The sequence below is a fragment of the Sapajus apella genome, unplaced genomic scaffold, assembly GCF_009761245.1.
Source record: "Sapajus apella isolate SASKATOON/1434 unplaced genomic scaffold, GSC_monkey_1.0 scaffold36, whole genome shotgun sequence".
NCBI lineage: Eukaryota > Metazoa > Chordata > Mammalia > Primates > Cebidae > Sapajus > Sapajus apella.
Window position 1 is genome coordinate 23,872,370 of NW_022436976.1, and position 23,542 is coordinate 23,895,911.

The window sequence follows — 23,542 nt, forward strand, 5'->3', positions numbered from 1 at the left end:
ACTCTGTGTTCCCCCCTCCGGAGGCATTTCCCCCTCAGGCTGCTGCCCCCCCTCACTCTGTGTTCCCCCCTCCAACTGAGCTCACACCTCATTCCATGTTTCCTCCCGCCAGTGGGTCTCCCCACTGTTGCTCCAACAGGGTTCTCCCTTTGATGTGAATTTCCTTAGTTTGTGCTGCCTTCCCCACTGTTTTCCCGTAAGAAGATATTTATTCTCACGTACTTCTGTGCTTTGCCTCTGCGCTGCATTTAATAACGTAGGGTAAATGGAACATTAAACGGAATTAGAACTCTATGTTCTACAGTGGAATATTGTGTATTTCATAAGCCTTCTAAATGAGTAATAAAGCAGAGGTCTTTATCGCATGGACGTAGGATGAGTGCCTTTCTTTCAAAACAGGTTTAGGGATTATGTTTTGGAGAATTGAGAAGTCAAAATAATTTGTAGATAAGCAAGATATTACAATGCACAAAAGCTTGAGCACCTTGCTTAGAACTTTCCTAAACATTCTTGCAAAGGAACAAGATTAGGCCTTAGACATGTTAGGACCCAAGTCTTTAAGCACCAAATCTGAGATTTCGGACTGGCTGGGTATGGTGACTTATGCCTGTAATCCTAGCACTTTGGGAGTCCATTGTGGGAGGATCGATTGAGCCTGGCAGATCAAGGCTGCTGTGAGCCACAAATGCGCCACTGCACTCTAGCCTGGGGGACAGAGTGAGACCCTGTCTCAAAAAAACATACACCACGCACACACATGTGCAAAACATAAAAATCCTCAGTACTCACACATAGCTGGACCCTCGCCCTATGGGTGCACATGTGTTGAGAACAAACTGGAAGCCTGTAAAGTTAAGGTGATCCCTGAGAAATCTGGCATCTTAAGATGGGGACACATTATAGGAAAAAATCACAAAGTCCCATGCTTGGCCTTTGGTACAACTGAAATAGAAAGCACAGCTGCTTAAAGTTTTTGTCTAGAATCTAGTGACCCTGATTTTAGTGACACTGGAATATACTGATTTTTTCTGTATCTGTCCTGAATTGTCAAAGGTTTGGAGTAAAATCAGGAAAGGGCAAACTGCCTGTCAGCCACATCACCACCTACTGGCACACACCTCAAATGCCACCTGGAAAACCACTCTACTTCCAGGATTTTATAAAGGAATTTTATGCCGGGCGTGGTGGCTCAAGCCTGTAATCCCAGCACTTTGGGAGGCCGAGGCGGGTGGATCACGAGGTCAAGAGGTCGAGACCATCCTGGTCAACATGGTGAAACCCCGTCTCTACTAAAACTACAAAAAATTAGCTGGGCATGGTGGCGCGTGCCTATAATCCCAGCTACTCAGGAGGCTGAGGCAGGAAAATTGCCTGAACCCAGGAGGCGGAGGTTGCGGTGAGCCGAGGTCGCGCCATTGCACTCCAGCCTGGGTAACAAGAGTGAAACTCCGTCTCAAAAAAAAAAAAAAAGTAATAAGATACCACTTATTTAGTATATACCATTTGCAACACACTGCATTTATTAGACACTTTACATCACACCTCATTTAGTCCTCAGAGCAACCTTGTTAAGGGAGGAGTTCCACAGTCCCTGTTTTAGAGGAATAGAAGCTTAGACTTCAGTAAAAGGATTTAAACTCACGACTTCCTGACACTACAGCCTACCTCTCCTATGTACCTTGCACTAAGTCTTCATCTCAACTTTCACATCTTAGGTCTTTGTCCTTTTCCTGTAGTTTGTCCCTGTCTTCATGGCATTAGTTTGGCTCTTTTTTTTTTTTTTTTTTTGAGACAGAGTCTCACTCTGTTGTCCAGGCTGGACAGTGTAGAGGCACAATCTCAGCTCGCTGCAACCTCTGCCTCTGGGGTTCAAGTGATTCTCCTGCCTCAGCTTCCCGAGCAGCTGGGATTACAGGTGTGTACCACCATGCCTGGCTAATTTTTGTATTTTTAGTAGAGGTGGGGTTTCCCCATGTTGGCCAGGCTGGTCTTGAACTCCTGATCTCAAGCGATCCGCCCGCCTCAGCCTTCCAAAGTGCTGGGATTACAGGTGTGAGCCACTGCACCCGGCCTGAACATTAGCTGGCTTTTTATTTGCAAACCCTGTAGACTACTTTTCTTACCCTGGCTGCATATTAGAATCACCCAAGAAATTTAAAAATCACCTGATGTTCATGCCACATCCCAGACAAATTAAATCTGAATCTCCAGGGTGGGGCCCAGGAGCCGGTATTAAAATCAGTGATTTCATTATGCAACTAAGGTTAAGATCATTCCTTTAATGGTACTCACACATGCCATGACATGCCTGCTCTGCACCCTCGATGACATACCTTTTCCATTCCCAACCCTGGGTAAGGCATCCATCTTTCTCCCCTACGGAATTTTTCTGGACTAAATTGGTAACTGTGCTGATTTCTTCTCTATTAGTTTATGTCCTTCGGCTTGATTGGAATGGCTCAGCAACTCCATGTGAGCAGCATGAGGTAGGTATCCTGCTTTGGGCCTGGCCCTGTGCCCGAGGCACAGACGCAGATTTCTCCAGCTTTGGAGAACCATGATCTGGAAGGATATCAACACCCAGGCACTCCCTATTCTTGGATAGGGAGTTTCTAAACAAAGGATTTTCTAGCATTTATAAAGAAAAGAAGAGGCTGGGCGTGGTGGCTCATGCCTGTAATCCCAGCACTTTGGGAGGCATGGGAGGCACTTTGGGAGGCAGGAGAGTCTCTTGAACCCGGGAGGCGGAGGTTGCAGTGAACTAAAATCGCACCACGGCACTCCAGCCTGGGCAAGAGAGTGAGACTCAGTCTCAAAAAATAAAATAAATAAAATAAATTTAAAAGGAAAGAGGAGAAACAGATTATCCAATAAGTATAACTCGAACGGAAGTTTGAGATCAGCTGGAAAATGCAGGGCCTAGTGATAGGTATATTTGAAGAGAGGAGATAACGATTAACCTTGGGGAAAATAAATCTGTATGAAAAAAAGGAATGTAAGTATAGTCTAGTAGCTCAGTATGAGTAACATTTATGCTGGGCACCGTAGCTCATGCCTGTAGTCCTAGCTGCTCAGAGGCAGAGGCAGGAAGATCACTTCAGCCCAAGAGTTTGAGGCTGCAGTGAGCTATGATCATGGCACTGTGCTAAGCCTGGGTGACAGAGTGAGATCCCAGCTCTAAATAAGTTAAGTAATAATATTATGTAAATGTAATGGCAAAATAATAAAAACCAACATAACCAAACATTAGGATGAATGAATTATTATTATTATTTTAAGACAGAGTCTCGCTTTGTTGGTCAGGCTGGAGTGCAGTGGAACGATCTTGGCTCACTGCAACCTCTGCCTCCTGGGTTCAAGCGATTCTCCTGCCTCAGCCTCCCGAGTAGCTGGGACTACAGGCATGCGCAACCATGCCCAGCTAATTTTTGTATTTTAGTAGAGACGGGATTTCACCATGTTGACCAGGATGGTCTCGATCTCTTGACCTGATGATCCACCTGTCTCGGCCTCCCAAAGTGCTGGGATTACAGGCATGAGCCATGGTGCCCAGCCACCTATAAACCATTTTTATACCACCTCTGCTGAAGTGTGGTGAGCACAGATTTCTGGGGAAACTCATTAATGAAACTCACCACCAGTAACCTGCCTCTCAGTCACTGCATGGCGTCAATCTCAGACATTTGAAAGGCTAAAATATAAGCAGGGGTAATTAATAGCACACTTTGCTTTTATATCCTGGTATATTTCCTGTGCCTCTGAACAATAGTGCTGGGGACTACAGCTGATAAACAATTGTCTGCCTTGGTTGGTGACTACTATGCAGTACGAATTTAACAGCATTGGCAATCTATGCTACAGGAAAAGGAGCATTGTATTTCTCCCCTTCCTTTAAGAGGAAAAGAAGAAACAGCACTTGGGCAGTTCAGTAACAGTCTTTGGGCATAAGAAAAGAAATCATTTCTTATTCCTTACAAACTCTGATTTACAAAAGAACACTGGAAGCTAAAAGCCGTGTTGATTTATCATGTGAAGCAGAGAGTAATTTTTCTCCCCTTGTTAAGCTTTCATATAATCATGCTCACTGCCTGCATGGGTGGCATTGAAGAATTTCTGAATAAAAATAATAATTTCTTGCTTTCAACCTTCATAATTCACATCAGCAAGCACCCTGCTGGGTGGCGATGCCTACTGCCAGTGACGCTCAATCTTTTTTGCACGCCACTTATCTGTCTCATGCAGCTGCGTGCTCCACTGATCGAAATACCTGCAGGATAATGCGCCCGTAGGCGTTCTTCAGCAGATTAACCACATCCGCGTGAGACAGCCCATCCAAAGGTTGCCCGTTAATGCTGACAATCCGATCTCCAACCTGGAAGTACAAAAGTGACAGAAAATCACTATCATTAGGAAAAATTAAATTTGAGAAGAACGCTTAAAATTCTTTGCAAGTCATATTTCCCATTTGTGGCTATTGTGAGGATTCTGCGTTACGACCATGTATGCGTGTTTAATAAGCATGAGGAATTTTTTTTTGGCTTTTCCTAAATACGGACAAATCAGAGCTACAAGAAGGGGGCCAGATTTGATTATTAAAAGGCACAGTAGGCTACTTTTGTATTTTGGTAATGGTGGTGCTTCGTACACCCATCTGCCGGTAATAGCGGGGTGTACACATTAACTGTTCAATAAAGTTCTAATAAGGAAGCCAAATATTTTCTGCTTTATTTTTCTACTGAAGTAAAGACTAAGGGACAAGAAGGGGGAAAATCATAAAAATGGTGATTTTTTTTTTTTTGATTGAGGGAAGACTCTAAGGTCAAATATCTCTCAGTTCAGAGCTGATTTTGGGTGGAATGAGGTGCTTAAAAGGGTAGAGGAGGGTTTGCAAAGGAGCTACAATGTCTTCTTTTATTGAGAAGCTTTGATACAAATAATAATATTTGCATGTGCCGAGGGACCTAATGAATTTTTTTCTTTTTTTTTTTGAGATGGAGCCAGGCTGGGCATGGTGGCTCACGCCTGTAATCCCAGCACTTTGGGAGGCCCAGGAAGGTGGATCATGAGGTCAAGAGATTGAGACCATCCTGGCCAACGTGATGAAACCCCATCTCTACTAAAAAAATACAAAAATTAGCTGGGCGTGGTGGCGCACACCTGTAGTCCCAGCTACTTGGGAGTCTGAGACAGGAGAATTGCTTGAACCCGGGAGGCGGAGGTTGCAGTGAGCCGGGCTTGCACCACTGCACTCCAGCCTGGCACCTGGCGACAGAGCAAGACTCTGTCTCAAAAAAAAAAAGGCATTAAACATGTACAGTCTGTTAAAAAAAAAAAAGAGACGGAGTCTTGCTCTGTCGCCAGGCTGGAGTGCAGTGGCACAATCTCCGCTCACTGTAACCTCCAGCTCCCTAATTCAGGCTATTCCCCTGCCTCAGCCTCCTGAGTAGCTGGGACTACAGGCACTCACCACCACACCCGGCTAATTTTCTGTATTTTAGTAGAGATAGGGTTTCACCATGGCCAGGATGGTTTCAATCTTCTGACCTCATGATCTGCCCGCCTTGGCCTCCCACAGTGCTGGGATTACAGGTGTGAGCCCCCACGCCCTGCCCTAATGAATTTATAAAGGTATAAAGTGTCTCTAATGCATCTTGCGTTCAGCGTGGGTCTCTGATGGCTATTGGAATTCCAACTTTAAACAAGGTGCCCAGGCTTACAGCTTCCTCTCCCACCCCACCACGTGCTATTAGCCCTTCAATCAGTTCTCTCTTGCTTACTTTAAGCTTCTGTGTCCGTGCAGCCACTCCGCTGGCCTGAATCATGGCAATAAATATAGGGATATCTCCTAACGGACTTCCTCTTCCTCCAGCAATACTGATTCCAAGGGCATCACTGAGCTCCTAAAAAAGAAGGAAAACATAATGCTTATATATTTAACAAAGAGCCACAAACGGACCTACCCCAGATAGCTGTTGAACAAAATCCCTCCATGAGGTAGGAGGCCAGGATAACACAGGAGTTAAGTGTGGAGCCTTTGGAATAGAAAGACCTGTTTCAGCTCTAGCTCTTTTTTTTTTCTGAAACGGAGTTTCGCTCTTGTTGTCCAGGCTGGAGTGCAATGGTGCGATCCTGGGTCACTGCAACCTCTGCCTCCCAGGTTCAAGTGATTCTTTTGCCTCAAATTCCTCAGTAGCTGGGATTACAGGTGCACGCCAGCATGCCTGGGTAATTTTTTTGTATTTTTAGTAGAGATAGGGTTTCACCATGTTGGCCAGGCTGGTCTTGAACTCCTGACCTCAGGTGATCCATCTGCCTCAGTCTCCATGCTGGGATTATAGGCATAAGCCACCCCTGCCTGGCCTCAGCTCTAGCTCTTAATTAGCTGTGGCATCTTGGGGGAAGTTTCTTAACCTTATGAAAGTTGTCAGAATCTAAATGGAGTCACTTGTGTTAAAAAACAAACAGGCCAGGCAAGGTGGGTCACACCTGTAATCCCAGCACTTTGGAAGGCCAAGGTGAGCGGATCATGAGGTCAGCAGTTTGAGACCAGCCTGACCAACGTGGTGAAACCCATCTCTACTAAAAATACAAAAATTAGCTGGGCGTGGTGGTGCATGCCTGTAATCCCAGCTACTCAGGAGGTTGAGGCAGGAGAGTTGCTTGCACCTGGGAGGCGGCAGTTGCAGTGAGCTGAGATCTCATCACTGCACTCCAGCCTGGGTGACAGAATGACTCCGTCTTAAGCAAACAAACAAACAAAAACAAACCAACCAACCTAAAACCCTCATAAATAGAGCCAGGGAAGACTATGAAGAAAGCGTTCTCAGGCTTGTATGCCTGATCACAAAAATTATCACGAAAGACTGCAAAAACTTTGCAGGAGGGACATTACAGCCTTAACATAAAAAAAACACTTCTACAAGAGCATCTGTCCAGCAAATGCCTGTCCAGCCTTGGGCTGTGTGTCATCCCCGTTATGAATCTTTGTAGCCAAGGATAATTATCTCAAAACAATTATATATTCTTCATTTTGTCCTCTAAAAGTTATTTTCCTTACCTCTCTGAATATGCACATAGTCTGCTAGGGCCTGTGTATTCCCATTGCAATGCCCTATTCCTGAATAAGCAGCATTTTCTTTTAGAGAGCCTCCCTGTTTGTTATTTAGGTTGAATACCTCTTTAAGCCTCCATCTCTATGTATAAAATGAGAAGAATACTACATACCTGACATTGTTGGTCTGAGTGTTAAATGAGATGTTATGGCACAGTCATGGCCTACAGAAGAGGCTCAATAAAAGGCAAGAGCAGAAGTAAATTAAAACACACACACACACACACACACACACACACACACACACACACACACCCACCCACCCACCCCACCCTATGCGCTGCTTAGTTTAGTGGCCAATTCTGATGCAGACTTGGCAAGTATGTTCTCATATGGTGTTTATGATTAAACTGCCACACATACTATGCTCTTCTGGGTGTGAACAAACACATTTGGCTTTAAAAGACTGCATAACAAAGGATCTGAGAGGACACCCACTGTAGTGACAACAGTTTGAAGAGACACATAAAATGTGGCTGAAAATGTTCCCCAAGACGGACTCCGGTGAAGAGACCTGGCTCTAGTCCAGTTTTTTCCCACACTAGTATCATAGGGTTAATATTATTTAAATGACTAAAAGAACAAATGACAAGTCCCAGTTCTGGCATGGCAGCACAGGCAGGTGACAGCGTATCTCTCCTGCTGGTTACCATCAAGATGTCTCGTCAAAATATAAAAAACAACTACCTGTGGTCTCTTAAACAGAAAGAAACCAAATAAAGCGTGGTGGAGAGTCAAAACTTGGAGAAACAGCAGCAGGGGGGACATCCCCAATTTTATTTTTTTTCCTGGCAGCTTTACCCTGAGGGCAATTCCCAGTCAAGGAGCTGGAAAGGTAAGGTGAATGCTAACATTCAGATAGAAATTCCATCCTTCTGGGCAGAAGAATCAGGAAAAAGAAGGGAAGAGAAGAAAAGCAGAATAGAGGAAGCTGAAGAAAATGAATCCTCAATGCTGTTTATGAACCCACAGAACTCTCAGGCTACACATGTGTGGCAGACCCGAACCAGCATGACAGAAGTTTAGAGGCCAGGTGTGGTGACTCATTCCTGTCATCCCAGCGCTTTGGGAGGCTGAGGCGGGTAGATTACTTGAGGTCAGGGGTTCGAGACCAGCCTGGCTGGCATGACGAAACCCTGTCTCTACTGAAAATACAAAAAGTTAGCAGGGCGTGGTGGCATGCACCTGTAATCCCAGTTACTCAGGAGGCTGAGGCAGGAGAACAGCTTGAACCTGGGAGGCGAGGTTGCAATGAGCTGAGATCACCGCCTTCCAACCCGGGCAACAGATTGAGACTCTGTCTGAAAAAAAAATTTCTGCCTGGATCATGTGTAGGAGAATAGGGGAGGTAGGAGCAGGCCTTATTACAAAAGCCTGTAAAACAAGTGGCTGAAATGACTAAGGAAATACAAAATCATATTATTTTTGAAATCTTAGAGGAGAAATTTAGGCAGTAATTTTCTGGCTCTGTTTAAATCCATCATGATGTTTCCTTAGTTTATCCATGATTGTGTATACTGTGGTACATTTCACTTCCCCATCATAGGAACATTTCAATTGCTACTCCGGTAGAAAAATACTGGGAACAAATAAGGCAGACTCAGCGAAAGCTGCAGCTAACAATAACAGAGGCCACTTCCGGGCATTCATAATGCACTAGGTACTATGCTAAAGACATTACATTCATTACCTCATTTAATCCACACAACAATATTTATCTTTTGGTATGCTGGTGTTACCACCCCCATTCTACAGATGAGAAAATTGAGGTTGACTTGCTATTATAGAGCTAATGGCTCTTTTTTGTTGTTGTTCCTTTTTTGTCTTTTTTTTTTTTTTTTTTGAGACAAGGTCTTACTCTGTCGCCCAGGCTGGAGTACAGTGGTGTGACCATGGCTCACTGCAGCCTCAATCTCCTGAGCTCAAACGATCCTCCCACCTCAGCCTCCCAAATAGCTGGAAGCTGGACCACCAGCATGCACCACCACGCCTGGCTAAATTTTTTTTTTTTTTGAGATGGAATTTTGGTCTTGTTGCCCAGGCTGGAGTGCAATGGCACGATCTCAGCTCACTGAAACCTCTGCCTCCCGGGTTCAAGCGATTCTCCTGCCTCAGTCCCACAAGTGGCTGGGATTACAGGTGCCCACCACCATGCCCAGCTAATATTTTCCGTTTTTAGTAGAGATAGGGTTTTACCATGTTGGCCAGGCTGGTCTTGAACTCCTGACCTCAGGTAATCCACCCGCGTTGGCCTCCCAAAGTGCTGGGATTACAGGCGTGAGCCACCGCACCTGGCTGTGGCTAATTTTTAAAAAATTGCCAGGCGCGGTGGCTCACGCCTGTAATCCCAGCACTTTGGGAGGCCAAGGCAGGTGGATCATGAGGTCAGGAGATCAAGACCATCCTGGCTAACATGGTGAAAACCCATCTCTACTAAAAATACAAAAAAAATTAGCTGGGCGTGGTGGTAGGTGCCTATAATCCCAGCTACTTGGGAAGCCGAGGCAGAGAATTGCTTGAACCCAGGAGGTGGAGGTTATAGTGAGCCAAGTTCGTGCCACTGCACTCCAGCCTGGGCGACAGAGCGAGACTCTTTCTCAAAAAAAAAAAAAAAAAAATTGTAGAGACAAGACTTTCTCCATGTTGCACAGGCTGGCCTCAAATTTCTGGGTTCAGTGATCCTCCCACCTCAGGCTCCCACAGTGCTGGGATTACAGGTATGAGCCACCATGCCCAGCCATATACTAATCTACAGGCTGAATTGTGTTCCCCTAAAATTCACATGTTGAAGCCTCAAGTACCAGGGCCTCCGAAGGTGACTGTATTTGAAGATAGGGCCTTTAAAATAAGTCCAGGGTGTGCTCTAGTCCGATGTGACTGGTGTCCTTATAAGAAAAGATTAGGACATAGGGGAGACACCAGGGATGATGAGTGACACACACGAAAAAGGCCATGTCAGGCAACAGTAAAAAAGCAGACGTCTGCAAATCAAGCAGAGAGGCCGCAGGAAAAACCAAACCTGCAGCACCTTTATCTTGGATCTAGCCTTCAGAACTGTGAGAAAATAAATGTCCATTTATTTTTTTTGAGACGGAGTCTCACTTGGTTGCCAGGCTGGAGCACAGTGGCACGATCTTGGCTAACTGCAACCTCTGCCTCCTGGGTTCAAGCGATTCTCCCACCTCAGCCTCCAGAGCAGCTGGGACCACAGGTGCGTGCCACCATGCCCAGATAATCTTTGTATTTTTAGTAGAGACGGGGTTTCACCATGTTGGTCAGGATGGTCTTGATCTTTCACCTCATGATCCACCTGCCTCAGCCTCCCGAAGTGCTCGGATTATAGGTGTGAGCCACTGTGCCTGGCCAAAATTGCTGTTGTTCAAGACACCCAGTTTGTGGTGTTTTGTTATTGCAGACCTAGCAAACTAATGCCTTCAAACAGAGGTATTATTAAATCTAGAGAAGTAAGCTATGCTGGATATCACTCTACTGCAGTTGATTACCATGATTACCAGAGGGTCAAGATTCCTTCTTGAACTCCTAATTTAGGTCAAAGTGAGCAAAATAAAAGTTAACTTTCAGCCGGGCCCAGTGGCTCACGCCTGTAATCCCAGCACTTTGGGAGGCTGAGGTGGGCGGATCACTCGAGGGCGAGAGTTTGAGACTAGCCAGGCCAACATGGTGAAACTCTGTCTCTACAAAAAAATACAAAAATTAGCTGGGTGTGGAGGTGCATGCCTGTAGTCTCTGCTGCTCCGGAGGCTGAGGCACAAGAATCACTTGAACACGGGAGGTGGAGGTTGCAGTGAGCTGAGATCCAGCCCGGGCAATAATACAGTGAGACTCCATCTCAAAAAGAAAAAACAAAAAAGAGTCTACTTTCATTGAATATCATCACATAGGAGTCTGAAAATCAGGGTTCGACAAATTTATGAACTAAAATACATCTTATACAATCTTCTCAAAAGGGCAATTTAGCAACATATATAAAAGCCTCTAATAACAAGTTTGCCTTTTGAACCAAAAATTTCATTTCTAAGAATTGATCCTGAGGAAATTACCCATGATATGGGAAAAAATATAATGATTTTTACTATAAGAGATAGCAAAAATTGAGAAATGTGCTAATTGTCCAATAATAGGAAACTGGTTAAGAAACTGACATCACATTCATATGATGGAGTACTGCAGTCGATAAATATCATGCTATATCCTGTCAAAAAATTCTTATTTTAGTATGTGCCACATGATACCATTTTTGTTTTATAAAACTTTACATGTGCAGGTTAAAAGACTAAGATTGAAAAAAAAAGATAAATAAAAATAAAACTACAGCAGATGAGATTTGCCAAAAAATTCATAGAGGTCATATCTGTTCTACTGTACTTTTCTAGGCCTATTTCTTTATGTTATATAGACTATATATATATATATAGTTTGTTTGTTTGTGTGTTTTTGGGACAGAGTTTTGCTCTTGTTGCCCAAGCTGGAGCACAATGGCACAATCTCGGCTCACTGCAACCTCCACTTCCTGGATTCAAGCAATCCTCCTCCCTCAGCCTCCTGAGTGCTGGGATTATAGGCACGCACCACCAGGCCTGGCTAATTGTTTGTATTTTTAGTAGGCTGGTCTCAAATCCTGACCTCAGGTATCCACGCACCTCGGCCTCCTATAGGGCTGGGATTACAGGTGTGAGCCACCATGCCTGGCCTATAGACCATATTTTTACCTCAATAACTTGAAGGAGCACACTTACAGTCCAATAACTTTTGTTGGGGAAAATGTACATTTAATGCAAATCTAACACAAACCAGAAAAATGTATATAGCAAAATAACTGACTTACCCTGTTTATCTCAACAGTCCTTGGTTCCATATCTGCGCCTATAAATAAAGAAGCAACACAATTAACTTTTTAATATTAAAAAATAATATATTTAAGATATAATATTGCCCCATGAAAAATGGTTTCATTTTCTAGGTCTTTCAAGAGAAGACACTAAAACAAGCAGGTATTGTACCCTTCCTCAGCATCCAAGCTGGTAGCCAAGTCACCAGGGGCCATGTTTTCTTTTTTCTTTTTTTTTTTGAGACGGAGTCTCGCTTTGCCACCTAGGCTGGAGTGCAGTGGCACCATCTCAGCTCACTGCAACCTCTGCCTCTCAAATTCAAACAATTCTCCTGCCTCTGCCTCCAAATAGCTGGGATTACAGGCACCTGTCACCACACCTGGCTAATTTTTGTATTTTTAGTAGAGACAGGGTTTCACCATGTTGGCCAGGTGAGTCTTAAACTCTTGACCTCAAGTGATCAACCTGGCTTAGCCTCCCAAAGTGCTGGGATTACAGGTGTGAGCCACTGCACCCAGCCTGCTGTGTTCTCTATTTTAAAGCAGTGATCTCTGTTTGAGATCGATGTGTCCATAATCATTTGGTCTGACAAAAGTTGATGGACTTTATAGCAGCAGCTGCCTGGAATATGATGAGTAAATGCTTCAAGGATGAGTCATTTGTGGGTTTTTTTTTTTTTTTCTGAGATGGAGTCTCACTCTGTAGTCCAGGCTAGAGTGCAGTGGCACAATTTCAGCTTACTGCAATCTCTGCCTCTTGGGTTCAAATGATTCTCCTGTCTCAGCCTCCTGGGTAGCTGGGATTACAGGCATGTGCCACCACGCCCAGCTAATTTTTGTAATTTTAGTAGAGGAGAGGTTTCACCACATTGGCCAGGCTGGCTCGAACTCCCGACCTCAGGTGGCCAGGCTACCTCGGACTCCAAAGTGGTAGGATCGTATGAGTCATCACGTGTTTCATCGTACATTTTTTTCTACCTTCATCAAAGATAACCTCCATTCAACAAAAGACTTAAAAGGACCTCTTGTCCCACCCTGCCACCGAGGGTATACACACTTTGTTTTCTTTTAACTGGCCAGTTTTCCCATACAAGGTATACACACTCTAACCTTCCTCCAGTGGCAAGTGATTTATTAATTTTCTCTTTGTAAATAATTTTACTTTATGATGCATTCCAGCTTTCTGCTTTCCTGTTTTTCAGGTGCTTTGTTTTGTACCACTGAAGGAATTTTTCTTTCTTTTTTTTCTTGAGATGGAGTCTTGCTCTGTCACTGAGGCTGGAGTGTAGTGGCATGATCTCGGCTCACTGCAACCTCTCCCCCACCCCAGGTTCATGCAATTGTCCTGCCTCAGCCTCCCAAGTAGCAGGGACTACAGTTGTGTGCCACCATGCCTGGCTAATTGTTTTGTATTTTTAGCAGAGATGGCGTTTTGCCATGTTGGACAGGCTGGTCTCGAACTCCTGACCTCAGGAGACCCACTTGCCTTGGCTTCCCAAAGTGCTGGGATGGCAGGCGTGAGCTACCACGCTTGGCCACCACTGAAGGAATCTCTACGGGTTTCCCACCTTCAGAACAGGCCTTTCAGAAAGCTCAGCTTATGTGGCCAAGCTCAAAAATTTAAAAATCATTTAAATTAAAGAAGGCTTTTTTTTAAAAAACATTTTTTTTTTTTTTTTTTTTTTAATTTGGGTAACAGGACAGTTTTGCTCTGGGTGTGTCCGTATAATACCTGAATTTTTCTGGGAAGGATCTGAAACTCTTTTCGTGCCAACCAGGTTCTGCAGGCCAGCGATGACAGGAGCGAAGGAGGGACGACAGCTGCTGTGTGAGCTCTGCTGACCGCCCTAAAAGAAAGACCCAGGGGTCACCTGTGTGCAGACATTGCCCGGCCCTAAAAATGCATATTTATCCACTAGCGTGCCAATGTTACCATAACCATCTAACAGAAAATCCTGAAGAGGCCAAGAAAGAAAACAAAAATCACCCACACTTACTCTCCTACTACCCCAACCCAATCCCATTTAGCCATTTCCTCCATTGCTTTCACCATTATGTGTGCTTTTGTATAGGGTTTCAATCACCAAGGTGGAGAACATACAATCTTTTGAGCTGTTCTTGCTCCACATAAAATCAAAGCCATTTTCCTAGGTTGCCACATAGTGTGTGTATGTATATATATATATAGTCAGCTAATGGGGACTCTGCTTCATTTAGGGTTATGGTCAATGTGTATTCCCTTATTACCCAAAATGTATTATGTATTTTGCTAAAACAAGTATAATAAGACCTTCATTAGCAGACACCAGACAAAATAGAACCCTCAACTGTGGGGAAAAAAGCACCAGATCTCAGGGAAAAAGGCCTGTTTTAGGGATATATAACATTTTTTTTCTCAAAGATTTTCCTAGAATCAGTAATAATTTAGTCCAATCTGTTAGACTCCATTACCTGTCCCTTTATTCACTGAAATGAATATTTGAGGTTAATACTGTGTGGTCATTTAAGGCTAGTGGCTATTCAACAAAAATTGTATGCATAGAGAAGGGCCTTCCTGAAGTAGACCACAATATTGCAAATAATGAATAATTTTTTCTACCAAATTATTCTGCATCAGAATTTTAAGCTAAGACTAGGATCACTGTTATCAGTTCATAAATTATAATTTGGTCCATTTTCTTAACTCTGTGATGAAAGTTGTTTAATATTTTAATTCCTAAAATATGAAAAATTTCAAATACATGGAAAAGCTGAAAGAATTATACAATAGACATCCATATACATAGCACCTAGATTTCACAATTAGTATTTTGCTATCTTTTCTTTATCGCTGTCATTTATCTATTCATCACTCATCTTTTTTTTTTTTTAAGATGGGGTTTCACCATGTTGGTTAGGCTGGTTTTGAACTCCTGACCTCAGGTGATCCTCCCGCCTTAGCCTCCAAAGTGCTTGGATTACAGGCGTGAGCTACCACGCCCCCGCCTCTTTTTTAAAAAAAATTTATTTCAAAGTAAGCTGCAGATCTGAGTATACTTCACAGTGGCTATACACATTTAAAGAAGTGTTTGTATATTTTTCCTTAAAGGATATGATTTAAATAAATGGTACTATAATAGACAACTAATCAGAACTGAGGAAGTACAGCATATTATAATTTTGCCTTAAAAAAATTTCAGAATAGCCGGGCACGGTGGCTCACGACTGTAATCCCGGCACTTTGGGAGGCCGAGGAAGGTGGATCACCTGAGGTCAGGAGTTTGAGATCAGCCTGGCCAGTATGATGAAATTCCATCTCTACTAAAAATACAAAAATAGGCTTGGCATGGTGGCGCATGCCTGTAGTCCCAGCTACTCAGACAGCTGAGGCAGGAGAATTGCTTGAACCTGGGAGGTGGAGGTTGCAATGAGCAAAGATCGTGCCATTGCACTGCAGCCTGGGTGACGGAGCAAGACTCCATCTCAAAAAAAAAAAAAAAAAAAAAAAAAAAAATTCAGAATTATGTGTTTGCCAAGACCTGCATTGTATTGTATTGTATTGTATTGTATTGTATTGTATTGTATTGTATTGTATTGTATTGTACTGTACTGTATTGTACTGTATTGTATTGTATTGTATTGTATTGTATTGTGCTGTATTGTACTGTACTGTATTGTATTGTATTTTCTGGAAGCAGTCTCCCTCTGTTGCCCAGGCTATTATAGTGCAGTGGTGCAATTTCAGGTCACTGCAACCTCCGCCTCCCAGGTTCAAGTGATTCTCCTACCTTAGCCTCCCAAGTAGCTGGGTTTACAGGTGCCTGGCACCATACCAGGCTAATTTTTGTATTTTTAGTAGAGACGGGGTTTCACCAGGCTCTTTGGCCAGGCTGGTCTTGAATTCCTGTCCTCAAGTAATCTGCCCACTTTGACCTTCCAAGGTGCTGGGATTACAGGCGTGTGCCACCTAGCCCAGCCCCAAGATCTTTATAAACATACACTTTGCCTGGCTGTGTTCCCTTAGTTGCCTGAGGAAAATATCTTGCAAGTGTTTTTTCCCCTGAGGAGTAAGGAAATTTTTTCTTCCTGGTTTGTGGGAAAATTCACTTTTTTTAAAAAAAGGATGCTTGGTGGCCCCAAAGCTAGAAGTTATTTCTCTCTTAGTGAACTCACTTTCTATGAATTAAATCAACAGCTGATTGTACTTGGCCCTCAAAAGAAAGCATTGATCTCCCTATTTTGTAACTGCTCCTGTGTTCCTACAAGATCCTGATTTTTTCAGTGGGTCAGGATGTAAAAATGTTTGGCAATGGAATTTTGTTTTTATCCACCAGGGTCACAGTCTTCAGCACATGATGATGGGAAGACATTTCCTTTTTTTTAAATTTTTTTTATTTTTAAAGAGACCTTCAAACCTACTGCAAATCAAAGGAAGACATTTCCTTTTCACAGTTGGCTACCAGCCTTCTTCTAATTAGCCAAATAGGGCAAACTCTTATATGTCACCCATAATTCTAAACACAGGTGATGATACATTTATTGCTTTTAAAAATTGAATTAAACTTCTGCCCTCTGAAATTAAAATTCTGTGCAAGAAGATTAGGGCAAAGTGCTTGATACTTTGTCCCAGGTTTCCGAAATATGACGGCTCACATTCATATACCAGGTAAGTGGTGATGATAGTTTTTCCTTTTTTGGACATTTAATGATATAGCTTCTAAATTTGGTAGTTCTGTCTTTAACTGGAGTGTGAACTTAAAAATTATCAAGATGCAGCCAGGCACAGTACCTCAGGCCTGTAATCCCAGCACTTTGGGAGGCCGAGGAGGGTGGATCACCTGAGATCAGGAGTTCGAGACCAGTCTGACAACATGGTGAAACCCTGTCTCTACTGAAAATACAAAAATTGCTGGATGTGGTGGCAGGTGCCTGTAGTTCCAGCTACTCAAGAAGCTGAAGCAGGAGACTCTCTTGAACCCGGGAGGCAGAGGTTGCAGTGAGCCGAGATCGCGCCATTGCACTCCAGCCTGGGCAACAGAGTGAGACTCCGTCTCAAAAAAAAAAAAAAAAAATTATGAAGACGCTCTCATGCATTGCTCAAGAAGGACAGAAACCCAGGTCTACCTACTACCTTACCTACTGATCAGTCCAAACTTTCCTTATATCACACAAACTCCTGTTACCTCTCTGTGCCTTTATGTATGCTAGTTTCCCTGAGATACCTTTTCTTTCTTTTCCCCAGACTCCATTTGGAGTGAGATTCAATGGAACCTCCTCTGAATAGCTTCTTTCTAATCTTCTGTATACAATAAGGCTTTAAAGAAATAATTCAACAAAGATGAGTCTTCCATTAAGGAAGAAGCCTGGCTACACAACTGTTTTGTTCGTTAAGTCTGGTCAATGTCATCACTAACTATTCACTCATGGAATCCTACCGCAGCACTGTGTCTTAGATATTTGCTGCCCATTATGTAAGCCAGAAATGGAAAAAAAAGAAAAGGTTTCAAACTCAATATGGTGTTTATTGGGTTTGACTGCTTTGAAGGTTCCCTAAGACAAGCCAGCTAGTCTGTAATCCTATCTGAACAATGGTATCTTCCTCACTCATTTTCTAACACCAGTGAGGAACAGGAGGCAGCTAATAGCTTTCCAGAAGTGCCTGTGTGCTAACTGTAAGATCAGAGCACCTTCTGAGCAAAGACCTTGGAGGGGCTTCAAAAGTAAGGCAACCAGGGAGGGGACCAGAAGTCATGCTTTTGACCTCAAAACTAAGGCAGCCTATCCATAACCCAGAGAGGAGACTAAGGGGTCACATATAAGTTTCTATAGTCTCATTATGTGCCACATGGGACTAACCACATACTCTACCATCTTGATTTTGTCAGCCATTACAATGAAAAAAAATATATGGTGAAACATACTTTGCTAAAAAAAAAAAAATGGCACTTACATCAGCCTTGCAAATAAATATAAGATGTTTGCTAACCCACAAAATATCACCCACTAAGGCCTCCCTCCCACAGCAAAAACCCCCACACTTGGTTCTCCTAGGAATATGCCATTAATTGCCCTCAGCATGTGTGAGTGGCTAGTCGCAAGTTAACTTTATAGCAATATTTAATTGAATGAATACAACAATGTTGTGCTAATGAGGGTCAAATTGCCACCAGATGTTGCCTCTTTTTTTTTTTTTTTTAAAATAAACACAGCTGTGTACATGCGGGCATGGGCAATGTAGAACTAATAGTGAGAGAGAAAAATTGTTCTAAGAAAACATTTGCAAGCAATAAAGGAAAGAAAAATCTAGGGATTAATGAGTTTCTATCCCACCTTTCATTTTTATTTCAAACACATGAAAATTCGGTCGGGCGCGGTGGCTCAAGCCTGTAATCCCAGCACTGTGGGAGGCCAAGGCGGGTGGATCACAAGGTCAAGAAATCGAGACCATCCTGGTCAACATGGTGAAACCCTGTCTCTACTAAAAATACAAAACATTAGCTGGGCATGGTGGCGCGTGCCTGTAATCCCAGCTACTCAGGAGGCTGAGGCAGGAGAATTGCCTGAGCCCAGGAGGCGGAGGTTGCGGTGAGCGGAGATCGCGCCATTGCACTCCAGTCTGGGTAACAAGAGTGAAACTCCGTCTCAAAAAAAAAAAAAAAAAAGAAAACTCACTAAACTTGGTGCTGTGAATATGCTGTACATTAGATACTGTTTCCAAACAATCATTTATTAAATGGGAAACTTTCTCCCAATGGAGGCAGAAGAGTGAGTCAGTCTGATGCGAAGCCATCGACAACCTGAGTGTTCTGTGACGTCTTCCTTGCGGAGGTCCAGGAACCAGCTCGGAGTCTTCCAATCTCTATCTGCACAAGCCCTTGAGCACACTTGGAAAGGCAAGAAAAGAATAGAAATGAAAAGTAGTAGCATTTATGTTCTGAAATATCATAACAGAACCTCTCCCTACAGCTACATATTATAAAAGGGTAATGAAAGCAACAGGCATAGCCCTAGAGAGAGGGGGATGAATTCTGTGGCTTCTGGAGAGCACATCTCATCAAACGCATTTAGAGAACAATCATGGATTCTCAGAATTTTCACAAGTATGAAAAACTTCCTTGTGAAATCCCAAAGCAGGTTCCCTTTAATTCTGTGAGTTAACAGAACTTTCTTTTAAAGCTATTCCTGCTCATTTAAAATAATCAGAGATTAAATTTCTAGTAAAACCTAGAGTTAGCATCATCCAACCCATTTTACAATCAAGCCAGACTGGAACGGTTCCCACTAGACTTCAGTTGTGCCGGCTGGGTAAAAAGCAGCCTAGCAACTCACCTTGAGGATGGTGGCCACTGTCTCCTGTGAGGCATTTCTCATGTCCTCTCCATTCACAGATAAGATCTGATCTCCCTGAATCAATCTCCCATCCAAGTCTGCGGCTCCGCCTTTCACGATGTCAGAAATAAACACTCCGCTTCCATTTCTGTTAACACCATACAGCAGTGCAGTATTGGCACAACCTAATATTTCCACGCATAATACATATGTGTGTCTGTGACAGGACACACACACATATACTCCTTTTTTCTTCCAGTTCTGTTTTCCTTTTTTTTTTTTCCATACCTTGGCAGTTTGTCTTTATTGGCACTTGGAGCATCCTCATCTTTTAAATGGCTACATACTATTCTATGATGTTTCATAATTTCACTTACTGGTAGCTTACTGATAAACATACAGGTGATTCCCATTCTTTAACTATTGCAAACAATAAGCAATGAATACCTGTAAGTATATCTTAAAGACAAAGTCCTGGTGATGGAATCGTTAGTCAAAGAAAATTGTGACTTTGGAGAACTAAACATCTCATCCTTTACACTGCAAGTTTTTGTGCTAAGGAATGTAAATGTTCCTTATAAACTCAACCTGAAATATTGATGTTCACTAAAAGCAAAAACCATTACTCTAAATGAAATTGCCCCAGGTACACGTATGTGTCAAAACAAGAAAGCAAACTTCAACACTGGCTCTGTCAGTTGCTCTGCACCCAGATGTGTGCTGATTTTTGTTTAGAAATGCAAGAGACGCAGCTTTTTTTGTTTGGTAGTGCATTTTCAGAGTGATGGTTTTATGGTGCTGAAGTAAAAAATGAGATTATGACAGCACAATACTCGATCCAAAATCTGCACTCAAAAATTGTAGCTAATATTTTTATTTTAATAACGGCTTGGCCTGAGGACAAAAGCATTAGGCTAGTCACCATAGGTCTGTGAGGGCATATAACATAACATGCATAAAACCAACTTGATTTCTTTCTTAACAAGATGATTGATATATTTTAAGGCCATATTAGGGCATTATCTGGAAATCCTATAGCCCTGTTGGGATTAATACATACTAGATACCTAAAAGCCGGTAAACCATGGAAGCTAGACTTCGCTTCAAGCTATTACTTACCTTTCCAATTCACTGCAAGAGAAACTTAGTAATATTATCCTGGAACAAACTACTGTTAAGCAGTATAGACTTCATTTTTCTTTTTTTTTTTTTTGAGACGGAGTTTCGCTCTTGTTACCCAGGCTGGAGTGCAATGGCGCGATCTCGGCTCACCGCAACCTCCGCCTCCTGGGTTCAGGCAATTCTCCTGCCTCAGCCTCCTGAGTAGCTGGGATTACAGGCGTGCACCACCATGCCCAGCTAATTTTTTGTATTTTTAGTAGAGACGGGGTTTCACCATGTTGACCAGGATGGTCTCGATCTCTTGACCTTGTGATCCACCCGCCTCGGCCTCCCAAAGTGCTGGGATTACAGGCTTGAGCCACCGCGCCCGGCCCATTTTTCTTTATTTAAAAATTTTTTGAGAGACAAGTCTTACTATGTTGCCAGGCTGATCTTGAACTCCTCACCTCAAGCAATCCTCCCACCTCAGCCTCCCAAAATGCTGGGATTACAGACGCGAGCCACTATGCCTGGTCTATGCAACATATATTTCAAAAGAGCAGCCTGGCCATTAGGATCTACCTACCTATATTTTTGTTGCAAAATATTACTTTGGGGACATCTTTCTTTTTTCCTTTTCTTTCTTTCTTTCTTTTTTTTTTTTTTAATTTACAGATGGAGTCTTGTTACATTTCCCAAGAGGCTCAAGTGCAGTGGCTATTCACAGGCACGATCGTAGTACACTATGGCCTTGAACTCCTGGCCTCAAGTGATCTTCCCACATAGCTGGGACAATAGGTACAGGCTACTGTGCCCAGCAGGACATTTTGTTTTTTTTTTTTTGTCAACTCCCAGATTGCAAAAAAGACATTTTTCTCAATAGAAAACCACTATCATGAAGAATTATGTTTGTCTCTTAACTATGTTTACTCAACTAGTCTTAACATAGTGTGAAATTAACATAGTATGACACAAAGCAACTTTCCATGTTAATTTCCATGTCAAAGCAATGTTCTTGACCCAACATGGGATAAATGTCCTTGACACTAGTTATTTTTTGGGTATGGTTACTTTAACCTCTGCAAAACTCAGATCCTAGTAATTCCAAGTGAAAGAACCTTCTAGCTGTTTGTACTCTATACGAAAGAGTAATAGTCTGGGTTGATTGGGCCTGGAGTTCTATCTTGATATGACAATTTTTTTGGTAAGACCTTGCTCGAAAATATGACCCATGTTGTCAAATATTCATAAACATCTTAGTTTTAGAAATCCCATCGCTAGTTTACATGAAGGTTTCTCTTTCAGCGTTCACTGGCATCAGTCCCCAGAGCTCTGGATCAAAAAGGCAGATCCTGACTTGCACAGGACGGCTTTACCGTTTCCCAGCGATGCTCAGGCCCAGGCCGCGGCCAGCTTTCTTCTGCAGATCCACAGGGAAAACCTCCAAGTTCTCCTCATCTCGGTAGTGTGCCTCATCTCTATACACCACCAGCCGCACCTTCTGCGGGGTCTGCCTCAGGGCTGTGATGGCTTCTTCGTGGCTGGAGTTCCTCAGGTCAACCCCATTAACCTGGAACAATGGGCATTTTGAGATGAGCTGCTGATGGCAGAGGCCTCTGCCTGCTCTGTCTGCTGAATCTCCTTGATCTACCCAGTCAAGAGTCTCTAGAAATTTCCAGCCACTCTCAAAGCAAACAGGTAGTGACCACGAGCAGTACGAGCTGCTTTGAATGTAAAGAAGGCGGCCCTTAAAATATCCTACCCCATAAGCACACAGAGGGTGGATACATGATAATGCAATTTCACATAGCTATGAACTTTACTTGAAATCAATGAAAAAGAGAGAGAAGAGAGTGTGTGCACGCAGGGAATTAACTAGCTCATTTAATTGAGATCAAAGGGAAAGAAATGTTAGTGTTTAGTCAGCATTTTTAGATTCAGTTGCTTATTGGATTTGACATCTTTGATTATTTATTTATTTTTTTAGATAGGGTCTCACTCTGTTGGCCAGGTTGGAATGCAGTGGCATGAATACTGGGCTTACTGCTTCCTTGACTTCCCAGGCTCAAGCGATCCTTCCCCCTCAGTCTCCTGAGTATCTGGGATCGCATGTGTGTGCCACCATGTTAGCTAATTTTTAAATTTTTTGTAGAGATGAGGTCTTGCCATATTGCCCAGGCTGGCTTCAAACTCCGGGGCTCGGGTGATCCTCCTGCCTTGGCCTTTCAAAGTGCTGGGATTACAGGCATGAGCCACCATGCCTGGCTGACATCTTCGCTCTTATTTGCTCATGTCACAACTGCTTCCTAACAAGCGCAGAAGGAGATGAGAGACCAGTATTTCCAACAGCATCCAAGACTCCCTGAAATTTCCCATTGGAATCTGGTTGTCTCTCTCTCTCTTTTTTTTTTTCTTTTGAGATGAAGTCTCGCACTGTTACCTGGGTGGGAGTGCAGTGGCACGATCTCAGCTCATTGCAACCTCTGCCTACCAGGTTCACACGATTCTCCTGCCTCAGCCTCCTGAGTAGCTGGGATTACAGGTGCACACCATCATGCCTGGCTAATTTTTTGTATTTTTAGTAGAGATGGGGTTTCACTATGTTGGCCAGAGTGGTCTCCAACTCCTAACCTCGTGATCTGCCCACCTTGGCTTCCCAAAGTGCTGGGATTATAGATGTGAGCCACCACACCCGGCCCCTAAGGCTTTTTTAATTCTAATATTCTAAAGACTAAGGACCAGTGGCATAAAGAATGGTTATGGGGAAAAGAGAAAGGAAGGATGAACCTTCTTGGAGAAGGTGACTTTTGAACTGTCATTAAAAGCTGATTGTGTGAGCCAAGAAGGTGTTTAAAAGCTGCTGTTTCTTTTCTAGTATATCTTGGTGGCTTGCGTGTTCACTTAGATGAGCTACATCCAGAAAAACGGTGGTAAAGAACATGGGTTTTGGACATGGATGCACTTCGGTTTGAGCGCTGATTTGGACTTACTGGCTATACGAAACTCTGTGTAAATTACTTAAGCCAAAATTTTGCCATGTCATCTATGACTTAGAGATAACCATATGTACTTAGTGTCATGAATCATTCAGCACAGGGCTTCGCACAGTTATGTTCAATGTAAATTAGAAGTTGGTATTTTACAAGGAATTGAAGTAACGTTAGTCAAGGCTG

General features: G+C 43.1%; 1 protein-coding gene across 15 annotated transcripts in view; it reads right to left on the reverse strand.

Annotated features, from left to right (window-relative positions):
- PATJ (PATJ crumbs cell polarity complex component) overlaps window positions 1–23,542 on the reverse strand; it is a 395,978-nt gene that overhangs the window by 19,336 nt on the left and 353,100 nt on the right. For 14 of the 15 annotated variants that reach the window (XM_032296822.1, XM_032296813.1, XM_032296821.1 and 11 more), the window contains 7 exons: window positions 21,746–21,939; window positions 19,269–19,416; window positions 18,737–18,823; window positions 13,693–13,807; window positions 11,958–11,995; window positions 5,778–5,900; window positions 4,268–4,372 (listed from right to left, as the gene is read on the reverse strand). In XM_032296822.1, coding sequence (XP_032152713.1) covers window positions 4,268–4,372; window positions 5,778–5,900; window positions 11,958–11,995; window positions 13,693–13,807; window positions 18,737–18,823; window positions 19,269–19,416; window positions 21,746–21,939 — 810 coding nt within the window. Of the gene's footprint in view, window positions 1–755; window positions 845–4,267; window positions 4,373–5,777; window positions 5,901–11,957; window positions 11,996–13,692; window positions 13,808–18,736; window positions 18,824–19,268; window positions 19,417–21,745; window positions 21,940–23,542 lie in introns of those variants that run through there. The other variant, XM_032296824.1, reaches the window with a different exon arrangement.